At 39.6% G+C, this 16,549-nt stretch overlaps 1 protein-coding gene across 1 annotated transcript in view; it reads right to left on the bottom strand.

Annotated features, from left to right (window-relative positions):
- The window catches only part of TMEFF1 (transmembrane protein with EGF like and two follistatin like domains 1), a 121,005-nt gene that overhangs the window by 14,525 nt on the left and 89,931 nt on the right, over nucleotides 1–16,549 (bottom strand). The window contains exon 5 of the mRNA XM_030445039.1: nucleotides 12,777–12,873. Coding sequence (XP_030300899.1) covers nucleotides 12,777–12,873 — 97 coding nt within the window. The remainder of the gene's footprint in view (nucleotides 1–12,776; nucleotides 12,874–16,549) is intronic.

Here is a 16,549-nt window from a genome sequence, read left to right as displayed (position 1 = left end):
TACCTCCAGACAAACTCCATTTGTGTTTCTGTGCCCAAACAGCTCTAAATCTGTCTGTACTTACAATCCAAGGGCTGTAGCATTATAATTACTGTTGGGTTTTGTCATTCATGGTGACAAAAAAGGTGACTTTTTGAAAACAGTTTTCTGTTTCTCGTGGTGGCATTGCAGGCTACAGTTAAAACTGCTTGGAAGCTGCCTACATTTTCATGCTCCACTGTGTTAAGATTTAACACCTAATATTAAATGTTAACTTTCTTAGCATTGCCAAATGCTTGTTTAGGGGGAAGCTGTGAATTCCTGACCCTGTTTTTCTGATAAACACTCTTAGCTCTAACCTTCGATGTACAGAAAGTAATTTCCCAACAAAATTTTTAAAGTAGAAAAATAATAATCTTTAAAAAACCCAAAACCAAACCTGCAAGAAGAGAGCATGTGACATGTCCACAAGGGCTGGGGCAGCATGAAGCAGCTGAAGGCCCCTGACTAGCTGCTATGGGCTCACAGTTGGCTGCTCAGCTTGGAGCAGGATGGAACTGTGACTGCCAGGGTTGGAAAGGTTACTGCCAAAGGGGAAAAGGTGACTCCCAGGGTTGGAAATCATAGAATCATGGAATCAGCTGGGTTGGAAGGGACCTCAGAGATCATCAACTCCAACCCTTGCTCTACTACCACCGCGGTTACTAGACCATGGCACTGAGTGCCACATCCAGTCTCTTTTTAAATAGCTCCAGGGACGGAGAATCCACTACTTCCCTGGGCAGCCCATTCCAATGTCTGATCACCCTCTCCGTAAAGAAATTCTTTCTAATGTCCAACCTAAACCTCCCCCGGCACAACTTAAGACCGTGCCCTCTTGTCTTGCTGAGAGTTGCCTGGGAAAAGAGACCAACCCCCACCTGGCTACACCCTCCTTTCAGGGAGTTGTAGAGAGCGATGAGGTCTCCCCTGAGCCTCCTCTTCTCCAGGCTGAACAACCCCAGCTCCCTCAGCCTCTCCTCGCAGGGTCTGTGCTCGAGTCCCTTCACCAGCCTGGTTGCCCTCCTTTGGACCTGCTCCAGGACCTCGATATCCTTCCTGAACTGAGGGGCCCAGAACTGGACACAGGACTCGAGGTGTGGCCTCACCAGGGCTGAGTACAGGGGCAGAATCCCTTCCCTGGGGTGACTGCCAGGGGTGGGATGGTGACTGCTGGGGATGGGAAGGTGACTGCCAGGGGGGAAAACGTCCAGAGGTCCATCCAGAGGGAGCTGCTTTCCAGGACAGCTCTTCTCCCCAGAGCCCAGGCCCTGGGTTTTCCAGGCTAAGCAGCCCATCTGTAGACGTGCACTGTACAACCAGATTCCCAGCTGCTGGCTCTGTCTCATAGCTCTTTCTTAACTAGGTTTCGGGGTCTGACACTTGTTTAGCCCAGGCATAACCTGACATTTACAACCAGCCCATGCTCATTGCAGCTCAGTTCCAAGGTTCCGTGTCAGACTTTCACCCAAATATCTGCTTGATGCTATCAGCTACATCTTTGACTATGACCATGACACCAGATGGTAAGTCTGGCCTTCACCTGGCCATTTAGTTATAGGTACTTTGACAGAGCTCCCTGACATATAGAGTCAGGTGATATAAATATACTTCAGGATAACAAATAGCTGATGCACTTGAAAAAAAAAAATTTAAAAATCATTATTCCAACATAAAAGCCTGAAGTCATTCAGGGATATTAAAAGGAACAAGTTAAGATGAGGACATGGAAGTGTTCAATGCCAGGTTGGAAGAGGCTCTGAGAAACCTGGTCTAGTGGGAGGTGTCCCTGTCCAAGGCAGAGTGGTTGGATCTTGATGATCTTTAAGGTCCCTTCCAACCCAAACCACTCTGTGATTCTATGGCTTCTCAGATGAAGCAGGGCAGAAGAGAGAGACTCAGGAGCCCATGTTAGAAACCTGTACTCATCAGAGAGTCCATGTGGAAGTACAGTGAACCTATGCACATTCATAGAGCCAAAACAGGTCTGCTGGAAGTGCTGAAGTGGGAGAGGGAGCAATGAAATGTGTGGAGTGATGCTCTCAAAAGAAAACACGAAAGTTATTTTACATTTTTTGGTGCTTGTGAAGGAAGGTATAACTGTGGGAGACAGAGCTGCTGCTCTGACGCTGCACATCATACACACTGAAACAGGGAGCTGAGTCCTTGCAAGAGGACAGGACCACCACCATCACAGACTGAACTTAAAAAACAGCTCAGGAAAGCATTGAAAAGATTCTCAAAGATGCTATGAAATACTGAAAATGTGGTATACCTTGAAATTAGAGATAAAAGCTTGATCTTGTAAGGATGACAGGAAATCCAACCTCTTTAGTGACAAATTTCCCTCACCAGCCAGTCTGAGTCCTAAAGTCAGAGAGACATCAGAGCCCAAGACTACCAAGCACAACCCACAGGGCTGCACCCAGCCCACAGACCATGCAAGGAGCATATGAAGTAGAAAAGATGCAGCAAACAGCAGTAACAGTGGGGCCCTGAGGGGCAGAAATCTTAATGGGGGCTGTGTTTTGCAGGCAGAAGAAACAGTGCTAGGCATCACATACTGTAAGCTTTGCTTTTCTTCACATTTGAGTGAAATTGGACACAGAATTTAAGTCCCATATTGTGATATGTTTCCCAACAAATCCTGCTTTTGCTGGAGAGAGAGCAGGAAGACGAGCAGATGACAACATGGAGAGCTGCTCAGGAGCACAGGGCTGAGATCCTGAAGGAGGAGCAGGGATATGATGGAGGAGCACAAGAGGGGTAGCAGGAGGAGAGGAGGCCTGAATTATAGAATTTCACCTTTTAGGCACTTGTTTTCACTGCTGCCTTAGCTCCCACCCGCACTGCATCCATATACAGTGTTCCATGAGAGCAACGCCACATCCAGCTCCCCGAGCTCGGCCGTGCAGCTGCGGTCACTTTCTGGCACAAAAGACAGATGAAGAGCATTGAGGCTGGACTGCCTCTGGGCACCAGCACACAAAAGGCACTAGCCTGAAAACTTAGCTTCAGGGGCAAGGGGATGCAGAGGTTTTGATCATATTTCTGATCTTTTTTCCTCTGGAAGCCTGTAATGCACTGGGGAAAAATAGGGTATGGCGCTGTGCACAAGAGGTACCTTTCCCATCTTAGTCTTTCTTTCTTACCCATGACTACACAATTTCATCTGAAATTTTGAAAAAATAGAATACAATTCCACATGAGCGCATCCCCAAGACAAAAATAATAGGTTACACAACTGGAGAGAAGGGAAATAATATGAAACAGAAAGAAATTTTATAAAACACAAAGCAATGGAAAGCCGGTATCAGCAGAGTTTCAGTTAGGATTTTAGAATATATAGAGAAGGTATTTTGAGCAAAATTTTCTACCTTACTTCCACTCACTTTAAAGATGTATTAAAACACTGTCCTGTATTTGTTGAGACAGCATCACAGCTTTGATTCCCAACTTACCTGAAGTAATAAAAATGAGGTGTGCTGTATGCATGTGTTTGATGGTGTAGACAGGTAGGTACACAACAAAATTATTCAGATACAGAACCTCAATTTCCTATTTATATAGAAAGTTTGTTTCCTAGTTATATAGGACTTTAATTTCTTATGTGAGAACTAAACCATCTATAACCTCTTGAAATGCTGATATTTTGAACCCTCAGTATGTTTTCATAAATGCTAAAGGCTGGTCTGAGTTTGGATGGCTGACAAAACCCAAGGAGACAATAGCATATGCTAATGTCAGTCATAATAACTATAGAACAGCATCTTGTATTTAAGCTTCTAGTGAAAAATTAGGTTAAACTTAGGTCTGAGCTGCTTTCATGCTGCAAACAGACCTGGAAGATCAATATGAGACAGCTATAGCTGAGGTGAGAAGCCAGTCTGCCTCCTGGGGTCATGTGGAAGAAACCACTTGATACTGAGTGAGGACTCTACAGCCTGAGCCCCAAAGCCACTCTGATGCTGGCTTTGGTATGTGTTTGACAACATAATCCTGCTTGGTGCCCCAGCAAAAATAAAGAAAAGCTACCAGCTGGCATCTTCAGCCTGATGTATGGCTGCTCAGCTCTACCTTCAGAAGAAAAGTGTTAGTCACCTAAGGAAAATGCACTTAGTAAAAATGTGCACTAAGGACATCTTGAAAGTGCTTGGTGATTCATACCAGAGAGAAGAAAAGGTGTGCTTCAAGTATTTGCTGTAACAGCTTGGTGTAAAAGTCACCCTGGTATAAAAGGAGTCAGAGCACAAGATAACAAGACATAATAACCTTCCTATTGGCTTTAACCAAAAGGACTGAAACAGGTAGCTAATTCTCCAAGTTGATGTCTTACAAAAGAGGGTTGCTGCTCAGTGTCCTCAATAGACCTTTTTTCTCTCTTAGCTCTGGAAAGTCAGGACATGTTCAGGTGTTCAGATGCACTAGGATATACAGAAAATGAAACCTTAATTTTGTCACCCATCCATCACCAGAGAGTTGACATGCTAAGAAAACAAGGCATCAGCTTACTTTCCAGATTCAAACCAAATTCCAGAACTTTTAGAAGTTGCATGGGCTTTGTTCATTAATTCCGTAAGCTAAACAGAAAAGCATTTCAATTTCAGGAAAGTAAAAAGTGCTATAATTAAACAAAACAAAAATGTTAGGTGCTTTTAATAAATAGGAAATAAGAATGTACAGTTCATTTATAAAGGGCTACCAGAGTAAGAGAGAAAATGTGTTTAGTAAAACGGTGACAAGTTTGAAACGAGCTCAGGCTGTGAGAGCACTTGCTGCTATCAGTAAATTAATTAGATCCCCAGAGATGAGAACACATTTCAAGGCTCCTTTTTATTTTCAGGCTTCAAGGTGTACGTGGTTTTTTCAAGTTCTGTATGCTTAAAACCCATGGTAGATACGAAGAAAAGAGAGATAAAAGAAAAAAGGAAAAGGAAAGGAAAAGCATTACAGGCTTGTGGAGTGGGATTGGATACTGAGAGAGATTGGCATTTCCAACCAAGAGATCAGACTGCTGCATTTATGCCCATGGGGGATTTGCTCTCAAATGTGAGGTTTTTTTGGCCTGGCTTCACAGAGTGCTGCTTGCTACCCCTTCCCAGTAGCAGACAGCAACTAAAGCTTTCTCAGGTACCCACCTATTTACTGGCACATCTGCTTACAAATGTAAAATGGAAACACTAGAGTAAGAGAAAGTGTGTGAAATGCACACAGATGGGTAAGTGCATGCCTGATGGAATAAATTTTGGTGAACTGAAACAGGAGAGGTGTTGCCGTTGCAGTTAAGAAGATAACCATGTCAAATGAAGGATTACCCTTCAATTTGATGTTTCTTCCCCTGTGTGCTAGTCTTCCCAGGTGAAACCTGAACTAAGAAAATCTGGATTTCAAAGTGATTCCTCTACTCCTTCAACTAGAGCTATATCTTCATTAGGTTTGTTTAAAAACCCCTTAGCAACACTGAGAAGGTAAGGGCAAGAGAAGTAGATTTCAGTTCTACAAGCTGCTCTGTGTTCTGCTTGAGCTGCCTTTCAGCTTTTACTTCTACCCAGCAATGCAGAACACCCTTTAAATACCATAAGTTTCAGGTACTTTTCAGCCATCCCTCCACTGAAAAAAATTAGTCCTTATCTGTAGTGGGCTTCTAGGAGCATGCTTGCTCTCACAAGCCCTAACACACCCTCCACTCTTGAATAACAGAAACCTTCAAAGACTTAGCACACGTTGCTTCAAAAATCATTAAAAATATACATTAAACAAACAAGCCTCGACTATTATCCATCAAGGATCTATTCCATTTCTTATTTGTAAGTATAATGCAAAGACCATTTTGCTATTCTTTTCACATCAGGATTTCCTGTAGGCCAATTTTACATGATTCAGTAAGCCCACACAATCATAAATCCCTTGTTTAGGTTGATTTCCTCTCTTGGTTTTGTGCCTTGTTTTGCACACAGGTAGTAATCAAAAGTTTTTCTGCTGGAGCAGAAAGCTGTGAATTGTATTTACACAGGATTAAGACACCCTTCCTTATGAATACCTACATATGATATGATATCATATCCTAAAAAGGTCAAAAAAAACAAACCAAAACAAAACTTGGCTATGGGAAAAGAGAGAAAAAGTGGCCAGAAGAGGTAAGTATAAACCCATAGGCCATACTTCAAACAGACCAAATCTTTCCCTGGGAGACACACAAGGCAGAGGGTGGGTCTTTAAAATGTTCATATTCTTTTTTCTTAGTGTTAACACACTTATGAATTTCTGGTTTGTCCACTGGGAAAATAAACAGTATGTAAATTATAGGCCAGTTGAATCAATATGTTGCTGAGACACATTTTCTTTGTGAAGTATACCTCATAAAATCTTATTCACGAAAGGTCTACTTGGGGATCAGTTGTCAATCTTTCTTGAGAATCTACATTAAGAGTCAAAACAGGTCTTTGATAGCACGGTACACTGATCTAAAAAAAAAAGACTTATTGTGCTCAGAATCTCATTTCCATATTTTACCTGTTAAAAAGCAAAATATGTGTAAAACTGGGATCATGACACATTTGAACTTTTACAGTGAGGCTATGTTTAAGTTAATGATTTCCTTATCAAAGAGGAAAATAATAAAAATAAGAAAAATGCTATTTTAACCTCTAATTAATCAAGTTTATTCTAGCCATTTAGGGACTGGAGGAAAGGAAGGCTGTTACTGAGAATTAGATGGAGGCCAAAATGACAACTCAAGTGGAGCCTTGATAAGCTGGAGGAACCTCCTGAAGTCTGAAGACGAAGGGAAAGCCAGAGGACAGACTGGGGTTGAAGTGGTGGGCCCTTCAGAAATAAACCTGAAGGTTCAGGGGAGCAGCAGACTGAGGGGCTGCATCACAGCCTGGTCCCCAGCAGAGTGAGGGAAATGTCTGATGTGAAACAGAGGTCATGGCAGAAGTTCTGATGGTACACAAAGAAATTATTCCTCAAAGTGAGAGCAGCTCACCCTTGAACAGACAGCCAGACACCAATTTGCCCTTCATGGAGATGGTCAGAGCCCTCCTGGAGGAGCCCTTGAGGAATCTGATTGCACTATCCCTGGCTGCAGTGCAGGAAGGGAGCCTGGACTAGATGACTCCCAAGAGAGCATTTCCAACCTAAACCATTCTATAGTTTGTGATTTCACTCTAAATATTATTCCCCTGAAAATAAACAACATACTTCAAAATGCCTTTTAAAGCAACATTCCTTCCAGTACATGCTAGATGTTGGTGCATTGTTTTATTTGGGTATCTAGCAGCGCTTTGACAGGCAAAAAAAAGGAGACAAATCACACAAACCAGTGCAAAAGCAGAGGATATAACTCTTCATAAAGCAATACTACTTTTTATGTTGGAAAGAGACAGCACATTTGAAGAAAAAAATGTGAGATGAAACCTCTGTTCTTCAATTGATTCAGTATATTTTAAATGTTAATATTAAAACAGTGTATCTCTGGATTCTTTACATTTACTATAAATACAATATATATTTTATATTTAATAGGTAAGTATTAAAATTTCCTCCCTTACTCTGAGCATGGAAAGAGCATGTATAAGAAGAAACTTGTGGAAAAAAATGACCATGTAATAGTAAGAAGCTTAAAAAAATATATACAATTCAGGACCATTTAAAAATTAAGGTCTTATGAAGAAATGTATATACTTAAGAGCCCATCTTTCTAATCACAATAACAAAAAAAACAAATCCACAAGTTTTGAGTATCAGTTTCTTTGCCAGTGCTGCAGGTGGCTATTGTAATAAATAAATAAAGTTGTCATGCTCTCAAAAGACTCTAAACAATAATTTCCGTTTTAATCATATGCAGTAAACTGAGGTATCCTCTTGTTTAGAAGCCTTATAAAAATTACACTAAAAGTTATTCACCTGAGTTTTTCAAAAATTCACTTAGAGTTCTTAATAGCCACAATGGTATTACAAATAACTACACACACTGCTTTCTGGAGAAGGAGCTGGTTTAAGTGCTACACTGATGAAAATTATTTTACAGACAGATCTTTTAAAATTTATGTTCATACTCTATTAAGCGTTTCAATATTATTCATATACCATATTCTGATTGTGTACTGGTAGGATGATCTATTTCTCTCTACCACACGAACAATCAGCAGAACTGAAAAGTCCAGTTTGTGCTAAGAAGAAACTGCAGTCTGGCTGCCCCAGAATATAACAACAGCAAGTAGTACCTGTTTGGATTGGTGGCCCATAGGATTTACACCATCACATCCAGGTGGCCCCAAAACTGTGCACTGCCACCTACATTTCCACTTATCTACCTGATTTCATTTCTGATTCAAAATTCTAGCAAAAAATGCTCACCACCCTCACAGTCTATGTCTTTAGGCTTCTGGCCAGTTTCCCACAAAAAAAAGTTTAAATTTACCAACCTTGTGTCTTTTCTCACTCCTCTGCAAGGCTAGGTTAAATGGGTGCTTGAGCATCCTGGTCTAGTGGGAAGTGTCTCTGATCATGCAGGGGTGTTGGAACTAGAGGATCTTTAGGGTACCTTCTAGCTCAAACCATTCCATGATTCCAGGTTTGGCACCATTAAATGTAATAGGCTGTCTTTTCATCACAGCAGAAGAAGGTTCTGATGAGACAGGGATTTTGATGGGCAGGGTAGAAAGGGAGCTACTGACTGGCCTGAGGATGCAGCTTTGCTTTTCCCATGACATGTACAACCTACATTTTGGTTTTGTCCCTAAAGGGAGAAAAAAAGCCATGGCCAATCCATGTGAAAGCTGTAGTCTGCATCCTGTTACCACAGACCTACAGAAAAAACACAGTATGGACAACATGCAGAGTGTGCATTTATGCAACTTAAGACTGGTGCATTCACAAGTGACTTTCTATAGTCTTTTCCTATGACTTTCTTTAAAAGTCTGCCTATAAACTAACAACTCTTTAAAACACTTTTAAGTTCTGTGAGAAAATAAATACAGAGAAATATATTTCTGTGATGTTTCCTCAACCTGATTCCTTTCTGCATTTAAATAAAGACAGAATGTACTGATTTGCATATAGTTGAACATTCATTTTCTAAGTATGGCATGCTGTTTATAACAACCATCTCCCCAGACTTTATTTCTTTGTCTCAATCAGTCCACTTAAAATCAACAACGAAATTTTTAGCAGCAGCAGTGGAAATTACAAAGTTGTTTATATGTTTGCATTAAATTTACTATGCATTGCAACTACTTCTGGTTTAGATAGATAATGTTTCTGAGAAATGAAATAAAATTAAAATACAAATCTAAAACTGTACAAAGCCTGAATTCTTCAGACTGTATGTGATTGTCTGCAATAAAGTGTATGTAGCAACTTTGATCAGAGATGGTGATAATGCTTTAATGCCAAGCATGAAAACTAAAAATTCATAAATTTTTCAAGGGAGAAAATATGATTTAAGAGCAACAAAAAATTAAAGTCGCTAACTTGTAACACGCAGTGCATCTCAGCTGTGGGCAACTGAACTTGTTTAAATTTGCTTTTAAAAAGCACAGGATTTGGTAACGAGACAGAATAATTTAGGCTTGAAGGGATGCGTAGAGGTCATCTAGTCCAGTCCCCTGTTCAAACGTGGCCCAGGGCTGTGCCTGATCAGGTTCAGACCAACTCCATGGATGGAAAATACACAGCTTTATGACAGCTTGTTTCAGTGTCCGACCACCCTCAGAATGGAAAGATTTTCCATTATACCAAAAACTGGACTCCCTGTGCTCCAACTCACACCCATTTCCCTTCACACTGTCATGGTGCACCTCCAAAAAGGATGGACTAAGACACCAGAAAGTCCCACTCTAAATACCAGGAAATTCCAAGCTGTTGCTTCTATGGTCCTGCTCCTCCTTCTCTGTTGCATGAATCATCCTACAGTTTTCCCTGAGACTCTCAGGTGCTGCCACTCTTTGAGTAGAACATCCACGTTCTTCCAGGCCCTGAAGACAAACCACAATCCATATGGACTAAAACTGTGTTTAGCAGTATCCTTCTGTTACTGGGAGAAAATCTGCCTGTTTTGTGTCCCAGCCTGTTGTGGCTGGCCTTTGGCAGGTCCTGAGATTCCTCCTGAATGCTGCCTCACTTGCTTCAAACCACTCAACACTATGTGGAATGGCTCTCTCCAATTCCACCAGTCCACTGCCTGTCTGCTGCCTAATCACTTCATCCTTAACCTGGATTCTTTATTCATAAAATGGGAGTACAGATATCACTTGGCTTCTCAAGACCAGTTGGAAAAGAAAGAGCTGATATTTCTAAGGTCTCGGACTGTACCACTTAGAAAAGAGGATGAAAAAATTCCTAATTGTGTATTGACTGTATTAGCACCTCGTGAGTATGGTTTGAGATGATCTACGGAACACAGGAGACAGTTCAGGTAACTCATTCAGTTACTATCATGAAACAAAATCCTCTTAAAACGCCTCCTGTAATACTTTAACATAACAAAGTCCAAGCAAGTGCTATCCAGGCCTAAGAGGTCTACTTAAATGGAACTAGAATGTAGTTTGTCACTCAGTAGAAATTAGCCCACTATCCAAAAAAGTTAGAGAGGTCAAATTCATGCCTTAAAAAGGAATATCAAGAGAGTATATTTATGAAATTAGGCTGCTTGTGTGATTTGTTAGAACTAGTGTTGATAGTGGATGTATGTATAATATATATATGTATGTATAATATGTATAATAAAATGTATATATATGCATGTATATATGTATATATACGTGTATATATATGTATGTATAATATGTATAATAAAAAATAGTACAAACTGAGCAGTGCTTATACAAGTCTTATGAAAGGTCCTTGTACTGTCAATAATTTTATATATCTTGATCAAATAATCATGTTGAAACCCAACAGGAAAATTAGCACAAATAAGATATAAAAATTCTTTAGAGATGCTCTACTTGAGTTTCACAAACAGATGGTTTCAATTCCATCTTGTTTTGATTTTAGGAAAAAAAAGAAATCTATTCCTAACTTCTTAACTTAAGCAAGATCATAACTTTCTATGTGACTTGTTAAAATTAAACTTCTGAAGGCAATCTGTGTTATCAGAGATGATTTAACCTAAATCTAACGAGACAATGCATATAACTAAAGCCTATTATAGTGGTCGAAGGTATTGGGGGGAAAAAATGAATTGAATTATTTAGGCTGGAAAACTGGCAAAACTGAAAAAATGATCTGATAGACTGTCACCAGCCCTCAGGGAATATTTTCTACATAAAAGCTTTTGTTCCCACATTTTATTTTTTTTTAGTGAGGACTAATTAAAAAAAATGCTAGGGACAAAAAAGCACTCTCTTCCTGTGTTAAGAAGCAGGAGAATATCTTCATTTTATGTAATAAAGCAGAAATAAATCTTCCCCTTTCCTCAACTTTATCCCAACTCTATTAGAGATACTACATAGCCGCAGGAATGCCAACTCTGCAACTATATAATGACCAGGCAAGCCTTTACTGAAGTCAAATGCTTCAAGATTTATATTCCAAAGCCAAGAACACATCTCAGTGCATATAACAAACAAATCTACACCTATCTTGCCAGTCAAAAATGAAACAGACCAAGGCAGTACTGCAGAAAATTATTAGTATAAAAAACAGCTACAGTTCATTTGTCTCTTTACAAAAAAGTTTACTCCAGTTCTCTGACATTTTATGAAAATGAAAAGTATCATACTAGTATTCATCAGTAGTATTACCATTTTGGTTTCCCTTTTATGCTGTGATTTAATTTTGAGTATTAGTGCTAAGCTGTTTTACTGCCTGAGATGTCCTCATGCTGATACCCTGTAATAAAATCTTGCACAATTAAGACACATTTCAACATGAAACAGATTCCAGCTGGTAGAGTGGAGAAGAGCAATGACTCCCCTGATTAACAGTGTTTAGGCACTGTTATTCTGAGATGCTGTTCCCTCCATGTACATATCAGCCCAGAGCCTTAGTTAAGCTTCTTCCATTCTGCCAGACACAGCCAAGGCAATGGCTGTGGGAAAACAAAGCCTCATCAATGACATGGGACTTCTTTTACCTCCCAATAAACCTTGATGCCTCATGGGGCTATTGAAAGGAGCCCATTCCTCCATGGTGTCCCCTCCCTTTCTGACCATCAGGAATCTTCAGCAGTGAATGAAATCTGGTGCAACTGCTTATGCAGCCTCCCGCTATCTTCAAAATCCTCTTTTTTCTTGATCAGTCATTTTGATCTCTGACAAGTAACTGGTAGTTTTCACCAGTTTTCCCCTCGGTGCATGTAGGAGGTCCAGTGGCACAGTGAGTTTGGAAGAAGGGACAGGCTCAGGTCCTCAGTTCAACTTTGTGCTTAGATCCAAGCTTTGCACTGGTAGAAACCACTGCTTCTAGTACTTTCTGAACAACCATGATGCAGAGGAAAAAAAATCTCAGAGATGAATTATCAGTATTTATTTTGCATTCCTGCTTGATTTTGGGCTTTTTGTTGCTAAGATAAAACAAATCAAGGTCTTGTGTTTGAGAAATATTTGATAAAGATTCTCTAATACAGGTCTTTATTTTCCCCCTTTACCTTGCAACTGCAGATGGTTTGTTCTTAACAGACACATATTAAACACATTACTATTGGACAGCATTAAAGCTTCATAAGAAGGAAAAAACATGGCCAAGCAGATGATCACATACTTTTTAAAAAACATTCTTGTTCACTGATATCATTAAAGCTTATTACTTACCCAACATTTTCTGCATCTTCATCACACTCAGCCCTATATTTGCAAACTCCACATTTTGAGTGTTTTCTCTGAACTTCTGTTCCAGATCCTTCATACTCTAAAAAAAAATAAAATAAGGTATTGTTAACAGCATGACTTTTGTATCCAGCTCTGATTTAGCTTATCTAAGTCCATTTGCCTTCAAGTATATTGTCAACATGAAGTTATCTTATACTGAAGCTATTAACCTTAATATGTTCCCTTATTCAAAATCAGGCAATTAGAGGTTGGCAGATTTGTCAGGTGACAACAAAGCATCCCTGAAAACACTAATGCTTCATTGATTGACTCTTCATTTATTCTTATTTCAGCAATTTGTATTTATTTTCACCCCAGTGGACACACAACCAGCACTGACATGTGTCCCAGTCTCCTTTAATCTTAATTGGGATTGATAATGTGTAAGCTCTGTGCCTTTTAATGTCTTTAAATATTAGATAGCGAGGATTTTAATGCTTTTTTCTTTGACAGTCTGTAATTACAAATATCCTTATGCAAGGTTACTGCTTGCATTTTTTTCCTTTCTCTTTCAGACAATGGGATTAGACTATGCTTCTGTCTCATATATCTTGTTATATATTTTCCAGATGACTCTGATAAGTTAGAACAAGAAAAACATCATCTTGACAAGAAATGGGTAGAAATTTATGTTCCCTAAAAAGTAAAATTAATATCTTAGTTATTCTGATCTAAAAACATCTGCACCAATCATACTGTTGATATGGACATCAAAACAATTCACCAAGGAAAAGAGAAATAAGCCATATTTTTACTGTTTCAATACCATTAGTCACTTCTATTTTTTGTTTCATAAAAGCATTACAGGAGACCCAGATATTTGAAAATATACATTTGCAGAGAAAGTTGAAAACCATTTGAGTTGGAAACCATTTAACATATCGAAGGATTGTGGTGGTGCACAGCACACTACACAAGGCTGTTGGATGGACAGAGATCAAAGTGATTCTCATTCTCGCAGCAGCTTCATGTGCAGTAGCAACAGAAAATTAAACACCATCATTTAAACAGATGCATATACACTCTTTATTTAAAGAGGAAAAAGAAAGCCACAATAGTAATTCTTAATTTTCCTGGATATTGGCTGATGGAAACCTCCCCCTGCTACCTGTGGGGCTGTGCTTGCATGAAGAATAGTGCAGGTGAGCCTCTCAAATTAACTTCTGTCTAAAGCATGCTGTGCATTTTTCAAAGATTAATAACTATCAAAATTTATTTAAAAATTTCTACTGCAGAAATTCTATCACCACTCTAATTAAGTTGCAGTAGAGGTCATTTGCTTTTATCTTTACAAATGTACATCTTATTTGAGTTTTTGCTCTTTCTAGACACTACATTCCTATGCCTGTGTTCAGAATCCTTAAGTGTCCTTCAGAGTCAGATTTCACTTCTTCAGAGTCAGATTTCACTTTTCCATGCCAATGAACAATCCCCTACGGTTTGAAGAAGTTAAACAAATTACACTGCTCATGGCTTTCATTCATGGACTTTCCAATTCTTTTGCTGTTCTTATGACCCTCAACACCATTCCCCAGCATGTTAGCTCCCTCCAGAGTTACAGGTGCAAGACCTGGAAATACTGTTCCAGAAGAGCCATCAAAGCCAAATACCTTCTATGATATACTTCAGTTAAAACATCCAACAATCTTATCAAATTTTTATCATTTTTCTGCATTGAACATTTGTATTCACATTCACTTTATTATCCATCTTACTACCCTGTAAGACCTTTTAGTCTGTAGGAAAGAGGCCTGTTATCCAGGAAAATGACCTAGATCCTGGACTCACTACATATAACTCTGTCCTCAGACATCAAAATCCTGTCAGCTTTTTCATTCTGTTAGCTCAGTGACCTGTCCTCTGTCACCCAGTCCTAACCAGTACTGACTGATTTGCTCCCAGGTCACCAATGGAAGGTTCACAAGGCCAAAAACAGATACAAAGACACTCATTTTGTAATAATTCCTTAATGATCCATTGGTTGGCAATGTGCTCTCTAGCTACTCAGACTTGTATGAATATGAGATCACCTTTGACTGAGAAAGGTTCTGGTTTTGAGGTGGCACACTTACCTAAAGTGTTCTGCCACACAAATAGTCTTTATTGGAAAAATAAGTTAAAAGACTGAAGGTAAATTTCTCAATAAAGGTTTTCTAGGAACCCATGAGGACTGGCATGAAGTATTTTTCCCTCCCTTGATTCTTTACTCAGGTGATTCTTCCACTATGTATACCACTGCTTTGGTTCTGAAGGACATCAGAATGAGAGGCTGTAGCCTCCACAGTCACCACATTTATCTTTTCTCAAAATATTTGTATGTTATCTCTCATTGTTCTACTGAAGAAAAAGAGACCAAAGATGTCATCATCAGCCCAGAGAATCCTTTACCTCCTAGTTTTGAAGCTTTCAAGTGCAAATGAGCCAGACCTGCTGGTTACAAAACACCTGTCTTCAACATTTGGTGCTTAATATCCTTCTGCAGCACTGCTAGCATGGAAAATATTTCATCATATTCTATATATACTACCTGACTTGACTACAAATACAACCAGAATGCTTTACAGAGCCCTTTGGCTGTACTATTAGCATTTCAGTGTTGTTGTGGAGCTAAAGAAGGAAAACATAGACACACGAACACATACCCCCTTCTTCATCAGCTTTAGTTCTGTTCCCAGTCAATGTCTCAGTAATAGTCATCTATAATTTTTAGGAGTGTCTTTCATTACTAGCCACATAATGTTTTAGTACTAGCAGCATGAGACTTTGCATACAATTTAGACTGAAGTTCTTGAAGTAAATGCAGATTTTCCACCAATACAGAATAGACAAACCCTGTGAATTGGTAGCAGACATTTGCAGCACCCCACTTGTGTGTTGTTAAAATAAGTTAACTCATTTGTATTTGACAGCACAAGTTTCTCTGGTGCAAATGTCTCCAAATAGGCAATGTATCCCTTGACAGATTGTCCCTCCCTTCTCTTTTCTCCCCCACAACTGATTGTTCCTAAATAGGTTATAGCCATTAATTTTAATATTCCAATCAATCAGAACTTCCCAGTGCATTTCAGTAATATCAATTAGGTCAAAATATGCTCCTAAATGAGCAATTCAGCTACTCTTGTTTATTATGCAGGCTTCTAATGTTGATGTATAGATGATTACAGAACTTCTCCTCCTCACTTTGCTCAGTATCTTGATTAATTCTGTTCTTTGACATCTTAATTTCATGTTGAGCGAAAGCTCATTTTCCCTTTCTATTCTGCTTCCTTTCATGTTTCAGGGCAGCACCTCATTAATGCTCTGTCCTTCAAAAGAAATGAGGCACAAAGGTAGGATCTGTGACTCCCCATTGTCTCCCTGAGCTGCAGTGCTCCCCAACACTTCTCCTTGAGTCATTATTCCTCTGCAGAAGATGGACAGCTATATCTTAGGAGCTGCAGGGCAGGAGCCTGCAAATGGGACAGGAGCTCTAGAGAAATTGGTCAGCAGTAAATTGCTTCTCTAGGCAACTCATTTGTGTGTTCCTACAATGGTAATGTTGGCTGGGTTTCTGCTGAGGGCTCTCAATCAGGTCTGAAGCAAAAGCATCAGTCTGTATCAAGGCAAAGTTTGGTCTGCCCCAGGGCATGGCCATGGAGCTCTGCTGTGTACATGTATTTATCACTGTTCCCAGTGAAGCAGGGGGAGTTGCAAACTACTCAGGAGCCGTGTGTGGG

Source organism: Calypte anna, chromosome 2 (assembly GCF_003957555.1).
Source record: "Calypte anna isolate BGI_N300 chromosome 2, bCalAnn1_v1.p, whole genome shotgun sequence".
Lineage (NCBI taxonomy): Eukaryota > Metazoa > Chordata > Aves > Apodiformes > Trochilidae > Calypte > Calypte anna.
This window is presented reverse-complemented; position numbering and strand designations above follow the sequence as displayed.